At 45.9% G+C, this 27589-nt stretch overlaps 1 protein-coding gene and 1 long non-coding RNA gene across 2 annotated transcripts in view; both read right to left on the bottom strand.

The window, feature by feature from the left end:
* Window positions 1–26674, bottom strand: part of LOC120920629 (receptor-interacting serine/threonine-protein kinase 3-like) — a 31008-nt gene extending 4334 nt beyond the window's left edge. Inside the window, exons 1-3 of the mRNA XM_040332812.1 lie at window positions 26431–26674; window positions 18009–18336; window positions 9822–9961 (exon numbers count right to left, since the gene is read on the bottom strand). Of these exons, the coding sequence (XP_040188746.1) occupies window positions 9822–9961; window positions 18009–18336; window positions 26431–26564 (602 nt within the window). The 5' untranslated portion in view covers window positions 26565–26674. The remainder of the gene's footprint in view (window positions 1–9821; window positions 9962–18008; window positions 18337–26430) is intronic.
* Window positions 558–1195, bottom strand: LOC120920630. The gene is made up of 3 exons (XR_005744751.1): window positions 1123–1195; window positions 851–1022; window positions 558–755 (listed from the first exon to the last, which is right to left on the bottom strand). It is a non-coding gene; the product is annotated as an uncharacterized LOC120920630 (long non-coding RNA).
* Window positions 26675–27589: the final 915 nt, after the last annotated feature.

Genomic DNA, 27589 nt, shown 5'->3' on the forward strand with positions numbered 1-27589 from the left:
GCAATATATAGGTAAATCTCTGCCTATTTCACCAGCACTGCACCTGTCATATACTGTGTGATTCCAGTACATTGTTTAGGGAGAGGTTCCAGCAATTTGCTATAGGGACAGCAATATATAGGTGACTCTCTGCCTATTTCACCAGCACTGCACCTGTCACCTATGATATACTGTGTGTGTCCAGTACATTGTTTAGGGAGAGGTTCCAGCTATTTGCTATAGGGACAGCAATATATAGGTGACTCTCTGCCTATTTCACCAGCACTGCACCTGTCACCTGTCATATACTGTGTGTGTCCAGTACATTGTTTAGGGAGAGGTTCCAGCAATTTGCTATAGGGACAGCAATATATAGGTGACTCTCTGCCTATTTCACCAGCACTGCACCTGTCACCTATGATATACTGTGTGTGTCCAGTACATTGTTTAGGGAGAACCATAAATGGAACATCTCTATATGATTCACGTAAGTTGCCAACACCCCTGGTAAACAGGAAAAGGTGGAGGGACCCCCTAAATGGGGCTTTAAAGGCAACAAAGGTATACAGTAATCACAGTAATCCAAAAAATAGATAATTTAATATTCAAAAATGGAAATTGTACACATATATCACATAGAATTATTTAAAAACAATACATGGTTAGGTGTCATTGAAAAGCAAGGTCCATGAAGACATACACGGCCCTACGCGTTTCGGATTACTCTTCATCAGGGGCCGAAGTATATGTAGTCAACGAGTATAAGAACCACTTTTCTAAAAAACAAAGAAAGCATATATGTCGCAAGTGTTACAAAATAGAAAAATGGCAATAAATACATCAAAAGGTGCAGATAAAAACACACACATACCAATCACAGCGTTTAATCAACCCTGCACACCCCAGAGAAAGGACACCACTATCAGGACGCAGAAAGACTCCTCTGGATGAAATTAAGAGGAAGGAAGCCGGCGGTGCAGAATCACATATAGCAAGACCTCAGGCCCATATAGTCACAAAGTAACATATGATAATGTAAAAACCTGTCCATAAAAAAAGGGACAGGATAAATATACATGTAATGAAATACCTAACCATATGTAGAAAAATATGTCAAAAAATAATAATTAAATAACTGCATACCTGAGGTTAGCAGAAATGTGTCATATTAAATTTGGCCAGAGGTGTCAGTAGAGAGCTAGCAGAGCTCCAATCTGTGAATACAATTGCATTGCTGGATGGCAGAGGTACTAGTGACATGTCTGGTGGCCACACTGAGCGCTTGTCTCTTGTAAGTACTCCCTTACTCTGGATCCTTTTATTTATCACCTTTTGCATTGGTTCCCTCCTTCCTTATCTAATGCCTGTTTCTATTGCCATCCATTGTATTCACAGATCGGAGCTCTGCTAGCTCTCTACTGACACCTCTGGCCAAATTTAATATGACACATTTCTGCTAACCTCAGGTATGCAGTTATTTAATTATTATTTTTTGACATATTTTTCTACATATGGTTAGGTATTTCATTACATGTATATTTATCCTGTCCCTTTTTTTATGGACAGGTTTTTACATTATCATATGTTACTTTGTGACTATATGGGCCTGAGGTCTTGCTATATGTGATTCTGCACCGCCGGCTTCCTTCCTCTTAATTTCATCCAGAGGAGTCTTTCTGCGTTCTGATAGTGGTGTCCTTTCTCTGGGGTGTGCAGGGTTGATTAAACGCTGTGATTGGTATGTGTGTGTTTTTATCTGCACCTTTTGATGCATTTATTGCCATTTTTCTATTTTGTAACACTTGCAACATATATGCTTTCTTTGTTTTTTAGAAAAGTGGTTCTTATACTCGTTGACTACATATACTTCGGCCCCTGATGAAGGGTAATCCGAAACGCGTAGGGCCATGTATGTCTTCATGGACCTTGTTTTTCAATGACACTTAACCATGTATTGTTTTTAAATAATTCTATGTGATATATGTGTACAATTTCCATTTTTGAATATTAAATTATATATTTTTTGGATTACTGTGATTACTGTATACCTTTGTTGCCTTTAAAGCCCCATTTAGGGGGTCCCACCACTTTTTCTTTTTTATTGTTTAGGGAGAGGTTCCAGCTATTTGCTATAGGGACAGCAATATATAGGTGACTCTCTGCGTATTTCACCAGCACCGCACCTGTCATATACTGTGTGTGTGTGTCCAGTACATTGTTTAGGGACAGGTTCCAGCTATTTGCTATAGGGACAGCAATATATAGGTGACTCTCTGCCTATTTCACCAGCACTGCACCTGTCACCTGTGATATACTGTGTGTGTCCATTACATTGTTTAGGGAGAGGTTCCTGCTATTTGCTATAGGGACAGCAATATATAGGTGACTCTCTGCCTATTTCACCAGCACCGCACCGGTCATATACTGTGTGTGTGTGTCCAGTACATTGTTTAGGGACAGGTTCCAGCTATTTGCTATAGGGACAGAAATATATAGGTGAATCTCTGCATATTTCACCAGCACTGCACCTGTCCCCTGTGATATACTGTCTGTGCAGTACATTGTTTAGGGCTAGGTTCCTGCTTCTTGCTATAGGGAAAGAATTATATAGGTGAATCTCTGCATATTTCACCAGCACTGCACCTGTCCCCTGTGATATACTGTCTGTCCAGTACATTGTTTAGGGCTAGGTTCCTGCTTCTTGCTATAGGGAAGGAATTATATAGGTGAATCTCTGCATATTTCACCAGCACTCCACCTGTCCCCTGTGATATACTGTCTGTGCAGTACATTGTTTAGGGCTAGGTTCCTGCTTCTTGCTATAGAGAAAGAATTATATAGGTGAATCTCTGCATATTACACCATATTACACTATTGTTGTATTTAAAAAAACACCCATTTAGGGCAAGATCATACATTTGAGAAATATGAGGAAAACTTCAAATAAGGGACGTGGCCGCGGTCGTGGTGCTGCTGGTGGAGCTCCTGTTACAGGGAGAGGACGTGGTCGGTCTGTGCCAGCTACACGCACAAGTGAAACACCTTTCTCAGGTGTGAGTAGGCAACAGAGCCTGCAGCAGTATTTTGTCGGGCCTAATCCAGCTCTACGAATGTTGAGGCCAGGAGCAGAACAGGCGGTAGTAGATTGGGTTGCTGACAGTGCCTCCAGTTCCTTCACATTGTCTCCCAACCAGTCTTGTGTTGAAAGTTCAGAGTTGGCGCCAGCAGCCGATGTCCACCATCAGTCTTTCACCTCACCCCCTTGCAAATCAGTCAAGCAATCTGAGCCCCAAATCATGCAGCAGTCTCTTCTTCTTTTTGATTAATCTGTTCGCATGTGTTCCCAGGGCCATTCACCTAGCCCAGCCCCAGAAGTGGAAGAGATTGAGTGCACCGATGCCCAACCACTTATATTTCAAGATGTGTACATGGGGGGACCATCACAGCACATCTTGGATGATGATGAAACACAGTTGCCAACTGCTGGTGCTTTTGCAATTGTGCAGACCGACAAGGAGGGCAGTGGTGAAGACTGGGTGGAAGATGTGGAGGACGATGAGGTCCTCGACCCGACATGGAATCAACCTCATGCAGGTGACCCATGTAGTTCGGAGGAAGAGGCGGTGGTCGCACAGAGCCACCAGCACAGCAGAAGAGGGGGCAGGGTGCCAAAGCAGAGCGTCCGTCCCCTAGACAGTACGCCTGCTACTGCCAAACGCAGCAAGGGACCGCGCACACCAAAGCCAGGTTCAAGGAGTTCCCTAGCGTAGCAGTTCTTCACACAATGTGCTGATGACAAGACACGAGTGGTTTTCACCTTGTGCAATCAGAGCCTGAAGCGAGGCATAAACGTTCTCAACCTGAGCACAACCTGCATGACCAGGCATCTAAGTGCAAAGCACGAGCTGCAGTGGAGTAGACACCTCAAAAACCAAGAAAGGTCTCTGGCTCCTCCTGCTTCCTCTTCTGCATCAGTCTCGGGCCTCTTCATCCACCTCTGTAGTGACAGTGCCACCTGCCACCCCTCAATTAGAGGACCGGCAAGCAACACTACCACCTGGGTCACCAAACATCTCCACAATGTCCCATGGAAGCATTCAGCTCTCTATCTCCCAAACACTGGAGCGGAAGAGGAAGTACCCCCCTACCCACCCGCGATCCCTGGCCCTGAATGCCAGCATTTCAAAATTACTGGCCTTTGAAATGCTGGCATTCCGTCTGGTGGAGACGCAGAATTTTAAAAGCCTGATGGCATTGGCTGTCCCACAGTACATCGTGCCCATCCGCCACTACTTTTCCAGGCGAGCCATCCCTTCCCTGCACAACCAAGTGGGGGACAAAATCAGGTGTGCACTGCGCAATGCCATCTGTGCCAAGGTCCACCTAACTACGGATCCGTGGACCAGTAAGCACGGTCAGGGACGTTATATCTCCCTAACAGCGCACTGGGTAAATGCAGTGGCGGCTGGGCCTGAGGCGGATAGCAGTTTGGCGCATGTCCTTCCACCGCCGAGGATTGCAGGGCGCTTCAGTTTGCCTCCTGTTCCTAACTCCTCCTACTCCGCTTCCTCATCCTCTACCGCTTTCTCATCCAGTCAGCGTAACAAATTCACCACCAACTTCAGCACAGCCATGGGTAAACGCCAGCAGGCAGTTTTAAAACGTTCCTGTTTGGGGGAAAAACCACACACCGCACAGGAGTTGTGGAGGGACATGGAACAACAGACCGATGAGTGGTTGGCGTCAGTGAGCCTCAAGCCGGGCCTGGTGGTGTGCGATAACGGGCAAAATCTCGTAGCAGCTCTGGGCCTAGCCGGTTTGACGCGCATCCCTTGCCTGGCGCATGTGCTGAATTTGGTGGTGCAGAGGTTCCTGAAAACTTACCCCGATATGCCACAGCTTCTGCAGAAAGTACGGGCCGTCTGTGCGCACTTTCGGCGTTCTCACCCTGCTGCTGCTCGCCTGTCAGCGCTGCAGCGTAACTTCGGCCTTCCCGCTCAGCGCCTCATATGTGATGTGCCCACAAGGTGGAACTCCACCTTGCACATGCTAGCCAGACTGTTGAAGCAGCAGCAGGCGATAGTGAAGTTTCAGCTGCAGCATGCGGAACAGAACCACTTCACCACCAATAACTGGGCCTCCATGTGAGACCTGTGTGCCTTGTTGCACTGTTTCGAGTACTCCACCAACATGACCAGTGCCAATGACGCCGCTCTCAGCGTGACTATCCCAGTTCTATGCCTCCTTGAAAAAACGCTACGGGCGATGATGGAAGAGGATGTGGCACAGGAGGAGGAGGAGGAATCAGGATCATTTCCAAGGCTTTCAGGGCAGTCATTCACAAGTGGCGCCGAGGGTGGGTTCGTGCACCAACAAAGGCCAGGTACACAATTGTCCAGCAAGGGCACAGTTCTGGAGGATGACGCGGTGGAGGATGAGGAGGAGGAAGACATGGAGGAGAAGGAGGAACCATGTTCACAGCAGGATGGCATCCAGACCAGCTCATGGCCATCACTGGTGCGTGGCTGGGGGGATACAGAGGACACAGATGATACACCTCCCACAGAGGACAGCTTTTCGTTGCCTCTAGGCAGCCTGGCACACATGAGCGATTACATGCTGCAGGGTCTCCGCAACGACCGCCGTGTTTCGCACATTTTAACAGGTGCTGATTACTGGGTGGCCACGCTGCTGGATCCCTGTTACAAGGACAATGTACCGTCCTTAATTCCCTCACTGGAGCGTGATCGCAAGATGCACGAGTACAAGCGCAAGCTGGTAGACGCGCTGCTGGTGCAATTCCCACCTGGCAGCGGGGGCACAGTGGAAGCACAAGGCGAAGGCAGAGGAGGAGAAAGAGGTCGCCAACGCAGCAGGGGCACCGCCAGCACCTCAGAAGGCAGGGTTAGCATGGCCGAAATGTGGAAAAGCTTTGTCAGCACGCCACAACAAACAGCACCACCAGCTGATATGGAACGTTTTAGCAGGACGCAGCATTTCAGCAACATGGTGGAGCAGTATGTGTGCACACGCCTACACGTACTGAATGACGGCTATGCCCCCTTAAACTTCTGGGTCTCCAAATTGGGCACATGGCCTGAGCTTGCCCTTTACGCCTTGTAGGTGTTGGCCTGCCCTGCGGCCAGTGTATTGTCTGAACGTGTATTTAGAACGGCAGGGAGCGTTATCACAGACAAGCGCAGCCGCCTGTCCAGAGCCAATGTGGACAAGCTCACGTTCATTAAAATGAACCAGGCATGGATCCCAGAGGACTTGTATGTACCTTGTGCAGAATAGACACTGGGCCGGCTTTACCCAGCCATTGTTTTTTTTCTGATCTTTCTAGGGTTGCCATCTCATCCCTTTAAAAGCAAAAACATATTAATTACACAGGTTCTCTGGCTGATTAAGGTGCTGCTAATTAAACTCACTTGGTGCCTTATCGACATTAAATTAGCCCCAGAACCTGTGTAATTACTCTGTGTTCAGGTTTAAAGGGATGAGGTAGCAACCCTAGATCTTTCTCACTCTTTTGGGGTTTACCCTAATTTAAAAAATAAATCAATTAAAAACCAAAACCTGCTGTGTTGGCTACCTCCTCCACCGCCGCTTCCACCTACACCGCCACATCCACCTCAACCACCTACTACATATGGACCTCGTCCTCCTAGGTCAAAATTATTATTTATTTATTTTATTTCCCTATCCACATTTATTTCCAGAGTACTTGCCATGCTCTTCCCGACATTTTGCTGCCATTTGCAGCCCTCCCTTTTTAGAGACATTTTAGTAGTCAAAAGTCCAGGTCCCCATTGACTTCAGTGGGATTCGGGTTCGGGTCAAAGTTCGGGTCCCGAACCCGAACTTTTTTTTCAAAGTTCGGGTTCGGGTCCGAACCCGAACATCCAGGTGTCCGCTCAACTCTACTTTTGAGCATATGTCTTAATATTTTTTCTTTTCTTTGTCTGTTATTCTTTATATGTTGTAGTTCTAATTCTCCTGAGGAAGCGGCTCTGATCAGCGAAACATGTAGAGCAACCTTTGAGCAACTTCTATACATGTCAAGACTTTGACGGTGTCGACCCAGGCAATATCAACCCCAATCGTCACGCTTTGGCGACAGTGTTAACAACAATATTAGCCTGTATTTGCGGTTTCTTCACCTGGTCTTATACCTTGACATTTTGTTTTTATTTTATTGTTTTATATGTTTCATTAGATGCAATTGGCATCCTTGAATTGTACATATTTGCAGATTATTAAAAATCTATTTTTTACATTTCTAAGTAGTGCCTATAAAGTCCATCTTTTGTAATATATTCTTCAAACATTCACTAGGATGTGGCACTATATATATTCAGGGTGTTGATTGCCACCCAAGGGCATAGCAATCAAAATCTAGCAATTAAAAAAATTCTATTATATTCTTCAAACATTTTTTTAATTGGTCATGAAAAACGGTCGTGTGTATGCTCCAGAGCATTTTTCTCAACGTCGTTCTATTTCACATCGTGAAAAATGGTCGTGTGTACACTTTAACGAGGGGGAAAAAACGCGCATGCTCAGAAGTTATGAGAGAGGAGCGCTCGTTCTGGTAAAACTAGTGTTTGTAATAGAGATAGCACATTCGTCACGCTGTAAGAGACTGAAAAACACGAAGACTGAAAAGCGCGAATAGTCTCTCACCAAACTTTTACTAACACGCGGTAACACAAAATCAGCAAAAGCAGCCCAAAGGGTGGCGCCATTCGAATAGAACTTCCCCTTTATAGTGCCGTCGTACGTGTTGTACGTCACCGCGCTTTGCTCAAGCATTTTTTTTCACGATCGTGAGTATGCAAGGCAGGCTTGAGAGGAATCACGTCGAGAAAAACGTTGTTTTTTTCCATGACATGAATAACGGTCGTGTGTACGCGGCATAAGAGGCAAAAATTGGTCATTGCTCAAGGAACCCCTAGCAACCTTTGGAGGAACCCTAGTTGAGAAACCCTGATATAGAATGTAACTGAAGACACCTAAAGACTAGAATGCAGGTTCTCACATACCCATGTCTTCTTATGTACTTTAGGAGCCCCAGATCTCAGGGTGCTTTAATATGAACAATTTTACACTTAAATGCAATATGCAAAGCTATCCCACCACCTACAACTTTCTGCACCTTCCAATTTCCCCATCACTGCAATGGGAGCCCTGGCTGGTCAATAGAAAGGTGTGGGAGGCAGAATGGTACTAGCTAGCGCTCAACACTGCTAGAAAATATCAAAGTTTCTATTTTAGAGCTTTTTGGGATTCAACTAGGTACCTGCACATTTATATCCTTGGTCAGTTTAGTAATCATTTTATATGATCCAAGAGTCATGCATTCTCTATGATACTGCCTGCTGCTCGTGGGTTTATATCGCTTTTCCACACAGTGGGACAAGTATGTCTCTTAAATGCCAACTTTCTATATATGATATCTGATGGTATAGTTTCTCTTTGGCATTTTACCTGCCATGCACTGCAATAGTAACTCATGGGGGGTCATTTCCGAAAGGCAAATCCACTTTGCACTTTAGGTGTCTTCAGTTACATTCTATATCAGGGTTTCTCAACTAGGGTTCCTCCAAAGGTGCACTTGGAAGTTCAGTCGCTGTAGATCTAAGGGGGGCATGCAAGGAAAATAAAAAACAGCATTTTAGCTTGCACATGATTGGATGATAAAGAGCTTCCCCTCATTTCAGATCTTCTTCTCAAATCTACAGCGACTGCAGTTCCAAGTGCACTTTCAGGTGCACTTGTAGTGCAGAGTGGATTTGCCTTTCGTAAATAACCCCCATGGTCTATCATTGGATTGTGTATCATATCTTTGTGCACAGCTTTGTGTTGTCTTTATTCTTTGCATTGAAAATAAAAATATTAAACTTAAAACAAGTGTTTAAGAAAGAAATCTTTTTTTATATATAGTTTGTAACTGGGGTAAAAAAGAGCCAGGATTCTCATCCAGACAGGTTAAGGAGCTCCAGGGGGGTTTAATTTTATCAGCTGATAAAACCTGTTTTGGGACCTGGAGCCTGAAAATTTCGTAGTGATTTGGGAGGGATGAAATCTCTAGTCCTGGGCCTGGGTTTTGTGAACAATTGGCACACTGATCGCACAGGTGTGTGCATGGGTTTTTGTAGAGACCTGACCATGGTTCTAAGGGTCACCTCTGCAGACAGAGGAGGTCTCTATCCAGGAGTACACTTACACTATGAGGACACCTGATGTGGGGGGGGCTCTGATGGGGACACCTGCTGTGGGGGCTCTGATGGGGGACACATGCTGTGGGGGGCTCTGATGGGGGACACATGCTGTGGGGGGGCTCTGATGGGGGACACTCTGATGGGGGACACTAATGAAGACTTCTTAGGGGAGCATATCTGTGTTTAAGTCATAGCCATAGAAACATATGTAAAGGGGAGGAGTTAGTAAGATGACCATGCCCATGTGGGGGCACCAGAAATATTTCTGCACCCAGGCGTCTGTGACCCTAGGATCGGCCCTGTCCTTAATGCAATACCACTTGAAGCTAGTTCTCACACTCTGGGGTTGATTTACTAAGGCTGGAGAGTGCATAATCTGGTGCGGCTGTGCATGGTAGCTAATCAGATTCTAACTTCAGCTTGTTCAATTAAGCTTTGACAAAAAAAAAAACTGGAAGCTGATTGGTTTCTATGCAGAGCTGCACCAGATTTCGCACTCTCCAGTTTTAGTAAATCAACCCCTAGATATGTACACGGAACAGTCACTATTATTCATTATGTACGCAGTTTCAAAATACTATAATGCAATTCATAAATCCATGGCCAGTTTTTTCTAACCTGTAAACATCATATGATTTTGAAGGCTGATAGTTAATATCCTTTAGAGCTTCGGGTGGCATGTAGGACACTGTCCCTTCAAACGATGGCTTTGCAGACGTAGTAGCCCCTATAATCTTAGACAATCCAAAATCTGTGATCTGTTAAAGAAGAATTATAATACATTTTATATGCGTTGTCAAATACTGGCATCAGAGAGAATCCCCAGATGGTTTCATATTCAAACATGGTGGTGGTAGTGGAAGGTACTGTGCATTTTCCTTACTTTTTCCATTCTAAAAGTAGGTTTCCTGATACACCTCATAATTCAGAGTTTCTTTTTAAAAGTATGTTCCCCATTGTAAAAGTTTTTGTTTAGAGTACCCACTTGGTCACCTACTTTCTACTTACACTGCAAATGTGCAGCATATTCTCCATAGGACCTTCAATGTGGCCAAACAGTTTAGTAAAGAGGACTAGCTGGGGTAGGCCAATGCAGATCAAGGAGGTTATGGGCTCATTTAAGATGAATGGAATGGGTATATATAGGGCAGGGAAGGAGGGGGGGGGGGGGACATTTGGAAAGGATAAATGTAAAATCCACAGCCTTAAACACAATGGACACAAATTCAGAATTTTCAATATAGTTATGTAGTCCGACATCAAAAGTTTCTAGTAGAATTGCTGACACCAACGACTAGTTGAAAGGGTGCCATCAGGTGAGCTAATCATTTAAACAAATTTCTGCCCCTGAAAAGGCTACCTAGTAGTTTACTAGGAGATAAAGACCCTGATTGCTCTTCACAAACCACAGATCTGTGGAATGAGATAGAATGCCAACTGCGAACCAGATTTGATCACTCTACATTGGTGTTAACCTAATTGATTGCTTTTGTGGCTGAATAGAAGCAAATTCTACTGGCTGTGTTCCAGTATCTAGCAGAAAACCTTCCAGAAAGAGAAGAGGCGAGGATCAACTTCATGTTAATAATCTTGATTTCAGAATAAGATGCTGAGAGGCAGGTGTCCCAAAGCTTTGGACCATATAGTGTAATATATTTAGTGTAGAATGTGAACCCAAAGCTAAAATATAGAACAGCATTACAGTAAGCCTATACATTGCCCATTGTAATAGATGGGAAAAAAAGGGGAAAAGAAACTGCGCTAAAAATGAAATTGTCTAAATATATGGTCCAAATAAAAAAAAAAAACAAGTGTATCTGTAAAAGTGAAGAAGCTGCAACCTGCTGATAAACAAACAGTGAAAAAAACTTGGAAAAAAGGGTGGTTGCGCTAACTATAGTTGGTCTGCATAACGTATAAACACAAATAGTGATCACCGTTAGTGCATGTAAATTTGTGAAAACACAGAATTGCATATAATAATCCGATAAAGTGAACCAAAAGATATTAGTGTAGCAAATAAATATGGTGAACAGATGAGTCCACAGAAACACACATGATAGTCCGATAAACTGGTCATATAGTGTTAATGGAATAAAATAGGTGTTTATAAACTAATAAGTCCAAAATAAAACCAAAAAATGGTGTAATATGTATAAAACGTTGGTGTGAAGATGGTGAATTGACTCCAAAACTTAGGACACCCGTGTAACAACAGTCTTTCTCCTATGCTGTAATAGCTTCATACAAGACTTGTAAGATGTGATCCACCACCGAAAAAAATGCCTGCTTACCGGATCTAGTTGACCCCCCTTTACAGAGGGTCAAAGACAGCCTTGAGATAATATGTTCAATCGCCTCCAGCTGAATCCAAAAGATGGCGGTCCGGGACAACACACTCGTAGGTTTAGTGGATTCCAATCTCAAAGGCCATACCGAAAAAAAAACAAAATGGCTCCCATAGTGTAAAACCGTAAGGTTTTATTGTAAAAGGGGATAAAAAAAACACACTTGCATCAACATAGTAGAAACACAGCCTTTAACCTGCTGTGCCGGCCGGTCTCCTGCAGGTAAACCCGTTCCTGTTTGGGTGAAGTGGGGAGTGACGTTACTGCGCCGTTCCGCCCTACGCCGTTTCTAAACAGAATTGCGTCTTCGAGGGGCACGGGTGGCGCATCACGTCACACCCTAAATACACAACTAGTGGCTAGACCCCGCCTTAGGATGCAGCACGCCATTCCGCGGGCCAAGCTTCGCATTAGGTCTCCTATCCGCAGCGTGCGCGGGCCATGCCTTGTATTGGATCTCCCATCCGCAGCGTGCGCGCATGCGCATCGGCGTGCGCACCAAGCCTTCTGGTAAAAGATGTACAACCCTGTGCGCGTGCCGAACAGCCCCGCCAACCAAGCCTCATTCTGGGCCGCTGGCTGGGGACAGGCGCGCATGCGCACCAGCACCATGGGCCAAGCCTCACTCTGAGCCACCATCCCCAGACATACAATGGAATATACCAAGGGGAGGAAAAGCCTCCCTGCTGGGATTCCCTTGAATGCACTAATGGCATCTGATCCTCCTCCAGTGGAAACTCATGGTGAACCATGTCCAAAGGGAGATGCCACAAAAAACTACTTAAGAAATTAAGCCATAATTAAAAGCCGATCTCATAAATAGTAAAGAATGGGGGGTCCCAGGTAATCCCCACAAACCCTGAGGCTCCAACAAGGGAAGAGGTGGGTGGGGAGGACTATACCGGTACTTTAAAGATTGGTTGCAAACAACCAGAGTGAGTCCCATTAGATAAATGGTATAAAAATGTATTCACATGAATACATTAGACAGAATAAAAAACACATGACATTAAAAACAACAACAATACAAACATGTTTGACCACAATTGAATCACCGGTCGTGCAATCCCTTATATATGAACAAGGGGGGGTGGCGGTGAGAAAGTTGGAGTCATGAGACAAGAGTCTCTGGTCTCTACTAGTTTCACGAACTCAATTTTCGCTTCGTCAGGAGACAGTCTAAAATATAATACAAGACAAAAATAAAACATTACATTAAAATAACATAAAACAAGATTTACTACCAGGGGGTGTAGGGGAGACACCCCCCGGGTACCAAAAAAAAACGGGGGAGAAAAAGGCTCGTGCATAAGAGGTTATGCATGGGCAGAAACAAGGACGGTGAAAAGCAAACAGAAACAACAGAAAAAGGATAGTGGAGAACCCGTGTGAAGATTGTGAACAGCCGATTAAGGTAAAGTGAACACCATCAAACCATGCAAATGCGTGACTTGTAAGTAAAATTGTAGTATTACCCAAGTGCCTTGATAGGCATATAACAATAAGGGGAATAGAGGTCCCAGGACAGAGAGGTCCCAAACAAATTAGGATTACTCAGGTGACACAGTAGTTGAACCTGGGTGACACATATGTCCAGGTTTGTGCAAAGGAAGGAGGTAAGTAAGTTACCAGTCTCCTGCCGATAGCAGTGCTGGTTCCTAGTAAATAAAGAAATGAATCAAGGTAAGACAAAAACGAATACTATACTCATTAGAAATAAAAATAAAGAGGAAATAGATATGCTGACTCAGGGAGAGCAGAGGTCGATGTAGGTCATAGCAGGATTCGGTACTCACTTGTAGTGTGTATGGTAACACACATGTCCTGGGACCCAGCTCCGGTGCAAGCAGCATCAGGGGAGCTGGGTTTAAATAGCCCCATGATCAGTCGGCGTGTGCGCCGCAATTGACAGGTGGGCGTGCACTCGCCGAGCATAGAGGTATGTCTGATGACGCATGAACTCTCCTTTGGTCCACAGGAGTTAGGCCGACACAATGAGATGAGCGGGGGGCGGTGCCTGTGTCTGACGTGTGATTCACAGGTCAGCGTGGTCGGGGATTGGCCAGGCGGCGCACAGGCCAGCACACGTCGCCTGTGGGTAGTAACCCAGTGCATTTATGAAAGAAAGGGGACTATTTTACCGTGCATATGTCGCAGGGTGATACTGCGAATGCACCTATGAATAGTGTGCCAACGCCCCGATATTACCAGAATTTGAGCGAGAAACTATTAAATTGGGCTTTGAGGGCACACAGTACAATTTTGTATAGAAAACTAGAAATTTATGAATATGAAATATCATAAAATCAGACAGACATAAAATCAAAATATAGAAATTAGGTCAGTGATTGGTACTACAAGGGTAATAGCAACAAATATACAATCTTATTGTGCACAAGCTTCGTTTCCAAAGCACAGTTACAGGTACAGTGTTGAGTTGTATATCCCATGTAGTATTCCGGAGGTTAATGGAGGGCTTGCTCTACATGTTACGCGCTTAGCGCTTCCTCAGGAGCATAAGATATTGCATAGATAGGCCGCATTGGGAGTACTCAAGCGACAATCATGTATTGACCCCACAGTGGCTGGGCATATGCAAAATGTATCGATCCAGTCTAAACGTGGGGGTATTATCATAAACACGAAAATATAAAAGTAATGGTATATGGGCAGTCAGTTGCTGGTAAGCAATAAAAGTTCAAATCCGGGGGTGTACATGCGTGGTAATTCAGTGCTGAATATACTGGGCTGATTGCAGGTAAGGAAGTAGGTAAAACTAACAAGGTAGTCTGTGGATCCTCATTCCAAAAGGCAGAGGATATAATATAAGACTGCCAAAACAAGATCCTGCAGCCTAGTTAGCACCCGAATCCACGCCTGTCCCCAATGGAAATGCTGACGCCGATACAGCTTTTATATTTTCGTGTTTATGATAATAAAATGCTGAATGCACCTTTTTTTCTGCAGGAAACAAAGGCATGGCAGCCCATTCAAATCAATGGGCTGCTGTACCTGCACAAATGAGGACCGCCCAAAACATACATGTGAACCAGCCAGGCCCAAAATAAGCTGGAGGGGGGCCCAAAAAAAATGTTTGCCCAGGGCCCAAACCATATTAAAGACGGCCCTGACTCTGGTTGTTTGCAACCAATCTTTAAAGTACCGGTATAGTCCTCCCCGCCCACCTCTTCCCTTGTTGGAGCCTCAGGGTTTGTGGGGATTCCCTGGGACCCCCCATTCTTTACTAGAATATTAGGACAATGGTACATCCCTTAATTGTATTTCCTCAATGATAAAAAGTTAAATCATATTCGATCTCATAAATAGTTACAAAAATCATATATAAAAAAATTATTATAAAAAAGTAATTTATTAAATAATGAAAAATAGTAGGGAAAATGTAAAAAAAAAATGTTTTTTAAATTTAAAAAAATTTAAACCCAGCCTGATTGATAGGCGGTTTGCTAAAAAATTCTAATCTTAAAATTTAATGGATATAAAAAGTATATGAAAATAAGAAAAATTTGTGGTGTCGCGTATAGAAACTCAGAATACACAGTCTTGGCCCATAGTGTGAGTAATTACATACAATGGGATATAACAACGGTGACCATCAAAATACATTGAATATTGCATCACACACAAAAAATTAAACACTCCACTACACTTACCTGTAGTGGCCAATTAAAATACAATAGTGATGTTTAGTCTTAGTTGTGATCACCGCAACTGCCATCTGCTGGCAACATCACAGTAGAGTTTTGGCTATAAGTATTAAATATATATTATATATGTAAAAAATATAAAAAAACGTATATAGAAAATATATGTACTCCTGTCAGATATTAACCAGATGCTCCTACGAGTTATTTAAGAATGCGTTAACATCTGTATCGACGTTAAGGCCGAAAGGGGCGTACGTCTTGAGCCGATAGATCCAGGACATTTCCTGTTTTGAAATCTCCTTGACCAAGGAGCTGCCTCTTCAATGTGGCCTATATTTATCAATCCCTATAAATAGAGTGCTGGAGGGGTTTCTCTTATGTACTTGGTCATAATGTCTGGAGACAGAGTGTTTGTCAAAGCCTCTCTTTATATTGCCAACATGTTCGTTCAAGCGAACGCGAAGTGCCCTTTTGGTCCTCCCAATGTATTGTAATCCACAGGGGCATTGAATCAGATAAACGACACCCTCTGTGGAACACGTGATGAACGGCTCTACCTCATAGGACCGCGAGGTACTCATGGATTTAAACTTACAGATTTTCCTAGCCTTACACATATTTGGACATGGTTCACCATGAGTTTCCAATGGAGGAGGATCAGATGCCATTAGTGCATTCAAGGGAATCCCCGCAGGGGGGCTTTCCCTCCCCTTGGTATATTCCATTGTATGTCTGGGGATGGTGGCTCAGAGTGAGGCTTGGCCCATGGTGCTGGTGCTCATGCGCGCCTGTCCCCAGCCATCGGCCCAGAATGAGGCTTGGTTGGCGGGGCTGTTGCACACGCGCATGGGGTTGTACATCTTTTACCGGGAGGCTTGGTGCGCACGCCGATGCGCATGCGCACACGCTGCGGATGGGAGATCCAATGCAAGACTTGGCCTGCGGAATGGCCCGCGCACGCTGCGGATAGGAGACCTAATGCGAGGCTTGGCCCACAGAATGTCACGCTGCATCCTAAGGCAGGGTCTAGCCACTAGTTGTGTATTTAGGGTGTGACGTGATGTGCCACCCATGCCCCTGGAAGGCGCAATTCTGTTGCGAAACGGCATAGGGCGGAACGGCCCAGTAACGTCACTCCCCACTTCACCCAAACAGGAACGGGTTTACCTGCAGGAGACCAGGCGGCACTGTAGGTTTAAGGCTGTGTTTCTACTATCTTGATGTAAGTGTGTTTTTTTATCCCCTTTTACAATAAATCCTTACGGTTTTACACTATGGGAGCCATTTTGTTTTGTTTTTTCGATATGACCTTTGAGATTGGAATCCACTAAACCTACCAGTGTGTTGTTCCCAGACCGCCATCTTTTGGATTCAGCTGGAGGCGATTGAACATATTATCTCAAGGCTGTCTTTGACCCTCTGTAAAGGGGGGTCAACTAAATCCGGTAACCAGGCATTTTTTTCGGTGGTGGATCACATCTTACAGGTCTTGTATGAAGCTATTACAGCATAGGAGAAAGACTGTTGTTACACGGGTGTCCAAAGTTTTGGAGTCAATTCATCATCTTCACACCAACGTTTTATACATATTACACCATTTTTTGGTTTTATTTTGGACTTATAATTTATAAACACCTATTTTGTTCCATTAACACTATATGACCAGTTTATCGGACTATCATGTGTGTTTCTGTGGACTCATCTGTTCACCATATTTATTTGCTACACTAATATATTTTGGTTCACTTTATCGGATTATTATATGCAATTCTGTGTTTTCACTAATTTACATGCACTAACAGTAATCTCTATTTGTGTTTATACGTTATGCAGACCAACAAGAGTTAGCGCAACCACCCTTTTTTCCATTGTAATAGATACATTGCATAGTCTATCATTCTGCTGCTGCTACGTACATTTCCTTTGCTCAAACGCCGTAGCTCTATGAAATTATCAGTACTGCTGGCTATAGGGTTCCTTGCGACTCACTCCCCTTGTTTCCACAAATCAGCATTGAGGCCCAAGGGAACAATCACATTGAAGATCCCTCGACTCTTGCGTGGATTTTGGAAAGGGTGGTGGAACAGAGCAGTGTAGAAGGAAGGCTATCGGCTGAATTTGTTGGCCTACCCATAATAGGAATATACAGGTATGCTTTAAACCTGCACACAATCTACATGACCCCACCCAATCAGCCCCCCCCCCCCCCCTCAGGAGCTTAAAACCTCATGTCTCTGATGCTGCTGTATACAGTGCCTGGAATGGTTAGGACTCTCATTGGACTCTTCCAATGTCCCACTAGAATACAGCACTTCTACTAAGGGTGTACAGGAGCTCATTATGGGGGGAAAATATGGGCTCTATTAGTCCCTGTGACTAATAGTGACTAAAGTGGAAGGGAGGATTGCACCGGTTCTGGACAAGTGGATGGTGTAAACATTAGATTGTAAACTGAGATATGCAACTGTATGCATTTGTAGACGATGGACTTTGGAAAAACAATGCAGATTGCATATTTAGAAAAAAAAATTTGCCTTTATATATAGTATAGATTGAACCTAAGTTTTGGATAGAATGTATAGAATGTTCAAAGGGTTAGGCCTTCAGTTGCATTCATATTGCTGTTGTTTTACCTGTTGGGAAGATTGTCCTGTCTATTGCTACTGAGACAAAGTGAGGGAGAATCCAAACGTTTAGGGTTGTCACCAAGACGAGAGATGAAAACTAACCATTCAATGTGGATATCTCCCCATTACTTATGCTGTATCATTCATGTGTTACAGGACACTTACCTGAACATCTAAATGCTTATTTAAAAGGACGTTGCAGGGTTTTAGATCCCGATGGATTATTGGAGGATCCAGACTGTGAAGGTAGTTCATTCCAAGGACCAATTGATGCAGAATCTGAAACCTCAAAGCCCATGGGACAGCTGGGATATCGTCAAACAGAGTGCGTAGAGAACCATAGGGCATATACTCCATAACCAGTCCATGTTCTACAAGACTGCCTTCCGCCTTCTCATATACTCCAAGGAGACGGAGAACATGGGGGTTGCTTGCTTTCTGCATCACATCTCGTTCCTTCATTAGATCCTTCATCAGCTTTTTCAGGTTAGAACTGAAACAAAGAATCCCAAAGCTATTGTGAGACTGTTACTGGTGCAGTATTACTCTCTAAATAAAAGGAAGTATACCTGAATAGCTAAAAGCCAAAACTTCCATCCAGTGCTGGGGGCAAAAGAAACAGTGCTAGCGTCAAAGCCAAGGCCACACCTGCAACATTCTTAATAAGAACTTTATTGTCCTCCAAGGAACCAACATGGCTAGGATAGGTGCCTTAGCTGTGCCATGTGTAGCACTACCCCTGTAGGAGCTGCTGGATTAGATTTAGGTCTGCCGTTACCTCACTGTTCACCGTATCAGAACTACAGTAGGTGTTTGTGATATTGTGCTTTTAGCACGACAGCGTCGCGCTGATACTCGGCGACAGGGTGCCGAGATCTCGCCGACATCTCACACTCACTGGAATAGTGACAGCACATTCCAGCAAGCGCGTCATAGAAGCGACGGGAGATCCGACTTGGATTCCCGCCAATTCTACACGTGTGCGGCGTTTGTTATGAATCCTGAAGGGGAAGTCCCCGCCGGATTTTAAATAAAAATCCGGCATGGGTCCCCCCTCAGGAGCATACCGGGCCCTTAGGTCTGTTATGGGTTGTAAGGAGAGCCCCCCTACGCCGGAAAAAACGGCGTAGAGGGTCCCCCTACAATCCATACCAGACCCGTATCCAAAGCACGCTACCCGGCCAGCCAGGAAGGGAGTGGGGACGAGCGAGCGCCCCCCCCCCTCCTGAGCCGTACCAGGCTGCATGCCCTCAACATGGGGGGGTTGGGTGCTCTGGGGCAGGGGGGCGCACTGCGGCCCCCCCCACCTCAGAGCACCCTGTCCCCATGTTGATGAGGACAGGGCCCCTTCCCGACAACCCTGGCCGTTGGTTGTCGGGGTATGCGGGCGGGAGGCTTATCGGAATCTGGGAGCCCCCTTTAATAAGGGGGCCCCCAGATACCGGCCCCCCAACCTAAGTGAATGAGTATGGGGTACATCGTACCCCTACCCATTCACCTGCAAGAAAAGTGGTAAAAACACAAATAAACCACACAGTGTATTAAAATATTTTATTTTTCTGCTCCGGAGGCCGCCCCCTGTCTTCTTTATTAGCTCTTTTACCAGGGGGGGCTTCTTCTTTGACGTCTTCGGGTGGGTGGGGGCCACCGTCTGGTTCTCTTCCACCGCCGGGGGGGGGTGGCTTTTAAAAAAGCCCCCACCCCCCCGGCGGGTTTCCTCCGGCGTCTTCGGCGGGGCTCTTCTTCTTCCGCTATCCCGACGGGTCTTCTCAACTCTCCGGGGTTCTCCTTCTGTCTTCGCCGCTCTCCGTTGTTGACTCGTCGCACCCCGGTTCTTCGTCTCGCTGTCCGGTGTCTTCTTCCGTGATGTACGTCTTCTCCTTCCGTGCTGTGATGAGTTCTTCTTCCGTGCTGTGACGTCATGTTCTTCACTTCTCTCCTTCTCCCGATGTTGCCACGCCGGTCCTCCTCGCTGAAATGACGGATGCGCGCCTTGCATCGGACCTATATAGGCCTCACAGTCCCATCATGCTCTGTACCTACCCATGTGATACCTATCCACGTGGTAGGTATCACATGGGTAGGTACAGAGCATGATGGGACTGTGAGGCCTATATAGGTCCGATGCAAGGCGCGCATCCGTCATTTCAGCGAGGAGGACCGGCGTGGCAACATCGGGAGAAGGAGAGAAGTGAAGAACATGACGTCACAGCACGGAAGAAGAACTCATCACAGCACGGAAGGAGAAGACGTACATCACGGAAGAAGACACCGGACAGCGAGACGAAGAACCGGGGTGCGACGAGTCAACAACGGAGAGCGGCGAAGACAGAAGGAGAACCCCGGAGAGTTGAGAAGACCCGTCGGGATAGCGGAAGAAGAAGAGCCCCGCCGAAGACGCCGGAGGAAACCCGCCGGGGGGGTGGGGGCTTTTTTAAAAGCCACCCCCCCCCGGCGGTGGAAGAGAACCAGACGGCGGCCCCCACCCACCCGAAGACGTCAAAGAAGAAGCCCCCCCTGGTAAAAGAGCTAATAAAGAAGACAGGGGGCGGCCTCCGGAGCAGAAAAATAAAATATTTTAATACACTGTGTGGTTTATTTGTGTTTTTACCACTTTTCTTGCAGGTGAATGGGTAGGGGTACGATGTACCCCATACTCATTCACTTAGGGTGGGGGGCCGGTATCTGGGGGCCCCCTTATTAAAGGGGGCTCCCAGATTCCGATAAGCCTCCCGCCCGCATACCCCGACAACCAACGGCCAGGGTTGTCGGGAAGGGGCCCTGTCCTCATCAACATGGGGACAGGGTGCTCTGAGGTGGGGGGGGCCGCAGTGCGCCCCCCTGCCCCAGAGCACCCAACCCCCCCATGTTGAGGGCATGCAGCCTGGTACGGCTCAGGAGGGGGGGGGGGCGCTCGCTCGTCCCCACTCCCTTCCTGGCTGGCCGGGTAGCGTGCTTTGGATACGGGTCTGGTATGGATTGTAGGGGGACCCCCTACGCCGTTTTTTCCGGCGTAGGGGGGCTCTCCTTACAACCCATAACAGACCTAAGGGCCCGGTATGCTCCTGAGGGGGGACCCATGCCGGATTTTTATTTAAAATCCGGCGGGGACTTCCCCTTCAGGATTCATAACAAACGCCGCACACGTGTAGAATTGGCGGGAATCCAAGTCGGATCTCCCGTCGCTTCTATGACGGCTCTGTATCCATCGCGGCAAGCCAGCTCGGCGCTGGCTCCCGCGATGGGGCTCGTAGGTGCTCAATCTCGCTGAGAAAGAGAGCGAGATTGACACAAAATCGGGTTCACCTACTGTAGGAGTCTGTATTGGAAAATACGTCCACAGATGTATGCACCAAGCACTTAGTCTTGTTCTTTTCCAATGCTTTTATTAAACAACTTGCGACAATAGAGGGATGGAGAGTTAGGGGAGATTCAGATACCTTGTTTGCAGATCACAGGTACTTCTTAGGATCCAGAGGACAAACAACTTCCAGCACTGGATCTAGCAACCATCGGATAGGCCTCTCTCACCGGCCTAGAAGCCGGTGCGATGCACAGACAAAGTCTCTGCCACAGACTTACCGAATACAATGGGGTTATTGCACAATCCTATGCCACAGGAGTGCATAACCAAAGAGTTTTTCCAAGTTTAAGCACAGCTACACAGTACCAGAGTGTTTAAGCCGTCCGGCAGTACTGTGAGGTAGATTGGTTGGGGTGCGTCCTCCAATTGAGTCACCAGGCCCCTTTCTGAGATACCAGCTGTTCGCTCGGTCCTCTCCCGGAAAAGGTCCTCCCCTGGCTCCTCCAATTGCTCAGATTCTCCCCTCAGGCAAGACAGCACAGGAACACCCCTGGTCCAGTAGACTCCAGAAACTCCTGTGCCTACTTTCAGTAACACAGCCTCGGGCCAGTAGGCCCAGAGGCAGAAGACCAGCTATGACATACCTTAGGCCAGGAGGGCCATCAGTTCAGAGAGAGCAAAAAATGGTGTCTTTCCCTTAAGTATCCTTTCCCAGAATGCACAGCGGCAAGAACACTCCCACTGGGCTGCCTCTGGGGAACGAGTACTCAATGCACCCAGCCTGCTGTATTTCCAACACTGACCTGTGGTGATAGCGACACCTACTGTAACGTGGGAAATGCACCCAACACAGCTAAATTAGAACAGCAGCAACAATTTACATAATCACTCTGAGCCATTTACAGCTCAGCTGACCCCTAAATTTACACATAGCGTCTACTCAAGAGGAGCAGGGCGCTACAAATGTAACAGCAGTGCAGACACAGGTTCTCTTCAAAGCTTATTATTTGCTGCAGAATGACAGGAATAAATGGGGAGCGGAGGAAAGTAGTTTTGAAGGTTTTGGTGTAAAAAAATATGTAGTATAGCATTGTTATTATCAGGGGCGGACTGACCATTCAGGCTCTCGGGCACTGCCCGAGGGCCCCATGCCACTAGGGGCCCCATCAGGGTTGCCAGGCTCAGTAAAACCAGGGACAGTATGTAAAAAATGTGTGTTTTTTTTTTTTACATCTGTCCCTGATATGTCCGATAACGACATGCTTTTGATGTGAAAATCCCAAGATTTTAGCTGCCCCACCTCCTGGCATGGTGGCTATCTGTAGGCCCGGGGGCCCCATAATCTTCTATTGCTCGGGGGGCCCCATGAGTTGTCAGTCCACCCATGGTTAGTATAGTATAGTATTGTATAGTATATTTTAAAAATAAACTCCAGTCTTACCATCCGCTCAGTGTCCACCAACCCTCTCTGCTAATCTCTCCTCTGGCTTCCGATTGCCAAACCAATAAAATAAAGCCATATTCTCATTCCTCCCAAAATCCTCCTGATCTCTAGCACCCTTGTCACCTCCTCCCATGTGAATCTCTAGCTTCCTTATCACCTCCTCCTATGCTCATCTCTAGCATCCTTGTCACCTTCTCCTATGCTCATCTCTAGCATCCTTGTCATCTCCTCCCATGCTCATCTCTAGCATCCTTGTCATCTCCTCCCATGCTCATCTCTAGCATCCTTGTCACCGCCTCCCATGCTCATCTCTAGCATCCTTGTCATCTCCTCCCATGCTCATCTCTAGCATCCTTGTCACCTCCTCCCATGCTCTTCTCTAGCATCCTTGTCACCTACTCCCATGCTCATCTCTAGCATCCTTGTCACCTCCTCTTATGCTCATCTCTAGCATCCTTGTCACCTACTCCCATGCTCATCTGTCGCACCCTCATCACCTCCTATCAAGCTCATCTCCAGGACATGTCCATCCCCTGGAACGCCGTACCCCAATATTTCTATCTCCAACTCTGTCCCCCTTTCAGGCAATCCTTAAAGCGGAGGTTCACACAAAAATTGAACCTCCGCTTTTTGGATCCCTCCCCTGGAACGCCGTACCCCAATATTTCTATCTCCAACTCTGTCCCCCTTTCAGGCAATCCTTAAAGCGGAGGTTCACACAAAAATTGAACCTCCGCTTTTTGGATCCCTCCCCCCCTCCGGTGTCACATTTGACACCTTTCAGGGGGGAGGGCGGTACAGATACCTGTCTGAGACAGGTATTTGCACCACTTCCGGGTTCGGATCCCCGCGGGGAATCCAGTCTGGCACGTCATCCCCCCCGCTGTCTTCTGGGAAACACTGTTCCCAGGAGAGAGCTGGGACCAGTGATGGCGCGCCGAGATCCTCGTGCATGCGCAGTAGGGAATCGGGCAGTGAAGCCTGCAAGGCTTCACTTTTCACTTCCTGATTCCCTCACGAGGATGGCAGCAGAAGCAGCCGAGGACCGAGCAATTGCTCAGCCTCAGCTGCTGAAATGTCAATTTTTTAAAATTCAGCAGTTGCAGTATTTGTAGCTGCTGGCTTTTAAAAAAATAATTTGTCCGAACCTCCGCTTTAAAAAACAAATCTCTTAAGACAAGCCTATTCCACTTCTAACTACCAACCAAATTTTACTTTCTCAAACAACTCATTCCCGTACAGTTACTACTTTTTGTATCACTTGCCCCTCTGTTGAGATTGTAAGCTCTCACGAGCAGGAACTCTTCATAGGTTGGGCATGCACATATAGTGGTTCCTTAATTTACGCTATACAATGCAGATGGAGGAATCTCCCACTGTGGCTACTGTATTCTGACAGCTGGCCCCACCATCTGATAGGATACAGCTGCTCTCTGGAAGATCATTTTCCACCCGCCTCTATTTATTTTTTAGTCGGGCAACAGGGCCACACACTGATTGCATTTTGACCTGATTCCTTTTGTTTGTGGCCAGCTTAACCCTTGTATTGAATCGTGTTGAACTCTCTGGCCCGGATTCTCGTATGAGTTACGCCGGCGTATCTCCAGATACGCCGTCGTATCTATGTGCCTGATTCTTAGAATCAGTTACGCATAGATTTGTATTAGAGCCAACCGGCGTAAGTCTCTTACGCCGTCATATCTTAACTGCATATTTACGCTGGCCGCTAGGGGCGTGTACGCTGATTTACGCCTAGAAATATGTAAATCAGCTAGATACGCCAATTCACAAACGTACGCCCGGCCGTCGCAGTACAGATACGCCGTTTACGTTAGGCTTTTCCCAGCGTAAAGTTACCCCTGCTATATGAGGCGTACATGAGGCGTACCAATGTTAAGTATGGACGTCGGGCCAGCGTTGAATTTTTCACGTTTAACGTTGTTTGCGTAAGTCGTTCGCGAATAGGGCTGGGCGTCATTTCCGTTCACGTCGAAAGCATTGGCTTACTGCGGGTTAATTTGGAGCATGCGCACTGGGATACTTTCACGGACGGCACATGCGCGGTTCGTAAAAAGCGTCATTTACGCGGGGTCACATTAAATTTACATAACACACGCCCACATCTACCACATTTGAATTAGGCGGGCTTACGCCGGCCTATTTACGCTACGCCGCCGCAACTTTGGTTTGAGAATACGGCACTTGCCTGTCAAAGTTGCAGAGGCGTAACGTAAATAGGATACGTTACAAAGATACGCGCTTCTACGTGAACCCGGGCCTCTGTTTTTATTTCATAAAGTGCCGCAGGAAACTGTTGGCTATATATAAATCCTGTATAATCATTAACATAAACGTATCACATACAATCTTCAAATGTTTTGTCAGCTAAAACTGTTTTACAGTATATACTGTATGTATTACACAAGTAACTGTGTATTTAGGTACGGAACTTTCTACGAGTTTCACTTCAATATATGAGCTGTGTGAGCTCCTCATACATGGAGTATTCTGTTTTCTATAATGCATTTCGGATGCGATTGTAGTCAGTTCCCCATTTGTCACAGTTGGACTTCCTGTCCAGCTTCTCTTATTGCTCCAGCAGCTCTGTCACTACCCAGATAGCAAGGATAACTTGCCACAAATTTGTGACAGTGTTGAATTGTAAGTCTTGTTAACTTGCTGCACATTTTCTCTGGCAAGTTGTACACTTGCAGGGCACCTAAAGCACAAGTTTTAGTTGACACTTTTCCAATTTGTAGCAAATTTTCATGGCAAGTCTCTAGCAAGAGCAAAGTTGAGGTGGTGAGTCTACAGCAAGAGCTCTGCAAGTCTACAGCATGAAAATTCAGCCACAGAGACCCCTGTGGTGGGAGGACTATTGCACATCATAACTGAACCAGAACTTGCAGCAGACCTGCGGAATGTTTGCAATTATTATTACCAGAGCCGGTTCACACTGGGGCGACTCGTCAGGCGACTCAGCCGCCTGACAAGTCGCGTCCCATTCTATTCAATAGAACCGTTCTAATAGGAGTGACGCAAGTTGCTCCGACTTAGAAAAAGGTTCCTGTACGACTTTGGGGCGACTCGGGGCGACTTGCATTGACTTCTATACAGAAGTCATTTTGCAAGTCGCCTCAGAAGTCGTCTTCAGGACGCCTTGCCGAGTCGCCCCAGTGTGAACCGGCTCTTATTATTATTAATAATAAGAATATTGAAATTATTATTACGATTATTAATATTATCCAAGATTTATATAGAGCCAACAGTTTGTGCAGTGCTTTGAAAAATAAAAGAAGACAGTACAAGAGAATTAGGAGGACCCTGCACATGAGAGCTTACAATATAAAAAGAAGTGTAAGTATAAAATGTGGGGATGAGTTAAACTACAGATATACGAAAGAGGGATTAGAATTCCTATCAGGTTTTTATTTCTGTCTGTGCCCCCATTGGGGAGATTTCCCCTCTCTAGCTGTCCTGGTTACCAATATCTTCAAAGTGAAGGTAAAGGAAAACCCCAAATTTTGGGTTGTCATCAGAACAGTAATAGAGGGGGAAATCTTCCAATGGGGACACTAGTTCTGGCGACAGCCAGGGATGCATTCACTTTGGAGTGAAGGGAAATCTCCCCAATGGGACATGGATGGCATAGATGGTTATAACCTTTCCTTGCGCTATCTAAAATTAACAACAAATAAAGTTTTCCTTTAGTTCTACTTTAATGGAGAAAGTAGAAGTTCCATTTTTAGGTGGAGGTGGGATAGGCTTCCCTGAAGAAATACGTTTTCAGGGGTTACCTATGAAAACCAGTGTTCCAGAAGTATCTTGTTAGTACATACCTGAGGCCTCCTTGCACCACTTTGAGCGCTACTTCCATTTTCAGCGTCTGGCTCCATCCTCTATAGACGTTCCCAAATCCTCCGCGTCCCACCAGCTTCAGGCTCTCCAGATCTCCCGATGGGAGAAGCAACATGTTGGAGGTCTGCAGACAACACAATAACTGAACTGCTATAGGCGTAAAGGGATTTACTGATTGCTCCAGAGTCCATAGAGGAAGTCTCACTGTGTGTACATAAATACACTGCAGACAGGGAATTTCTGCTCTTGCTTCACTTATGTATATTGCCTAATTTAAAGTCTTTTATGATAATTTTGCTTAGTTTTTTTTTTTTTGGGTGCCGAGGGGGGTTGAGTACACGAGATTCCGGCATGGCTAAAACTATCCTTCTAGAACTAAAGCTGGGTAAATGCACAACATATTTTTTTTTTGTTCAGCTGGAGGGCTAAATGAAAACAAAAATGAATGGGTTTCCCCATCCACAAAAGCGTGGAGGGTGGTTGGTGGAGGAATGCTCCCCGCTTTGCTATTGAATTTTGACAGTGGGTATGTCTTTGCTGTCAGAATACACTGATTAGAGGAGGCCTGTAATGCACACGCAGTGCTGGATGGTGGTCTTATGTCTGAGTGGAGGCCTGTAATGAACAGTGCTCTGGATGCTGGTGGTCAGAGGAGGCCTGTAATGCTGCACGGTTCTCTGAGTGCTGGTGGTCAGAGGAGGCCTGTAATCATACCTCCCAACATTTGAACTTATCAATGAGGGACACTTGAGGCAAGGGACAACCTGCGGTGCACGCCACGACAAAATGTGGGTGTGTAAAATACAGAGTGCAGGGGTGTGGAGTGTGTAATGCAGAGAACGCAGGGTGGGGAGTGTGTAATGCACAGAATCTAATGGGGGAAGAGGGCGCTAGTAAAAAATACCTCTAATGGGGTGTTGAAAACGTGATCCCAAATGGTATATGTGGGAAATGTGTATATGATACACTCTAATGTCTAAACAATTATAACAAAAAATATCTCGATTTGACCATATGCAATCACTGTGCTAATATAGCACACACACTGGTGACCTCAGTGAAAGTCCAAAAAAACACTATCCAAATAGTGCGTCTTATTGCGGTACTCAAAACCATATGCAAAATTAAATAAAACAGTCC

This window comes from Rana temporaria, chromosome 13, assembly GCF_905171775.1.
Source record: "Rana temporaria chromosome 13, aRanTem1.1, whole genome shotgun sequence".
NCBI lineage: Eukaryota > Metazoa > Chordata > Amphibia > Anura > Ranidae > Rana > Rana temporaria.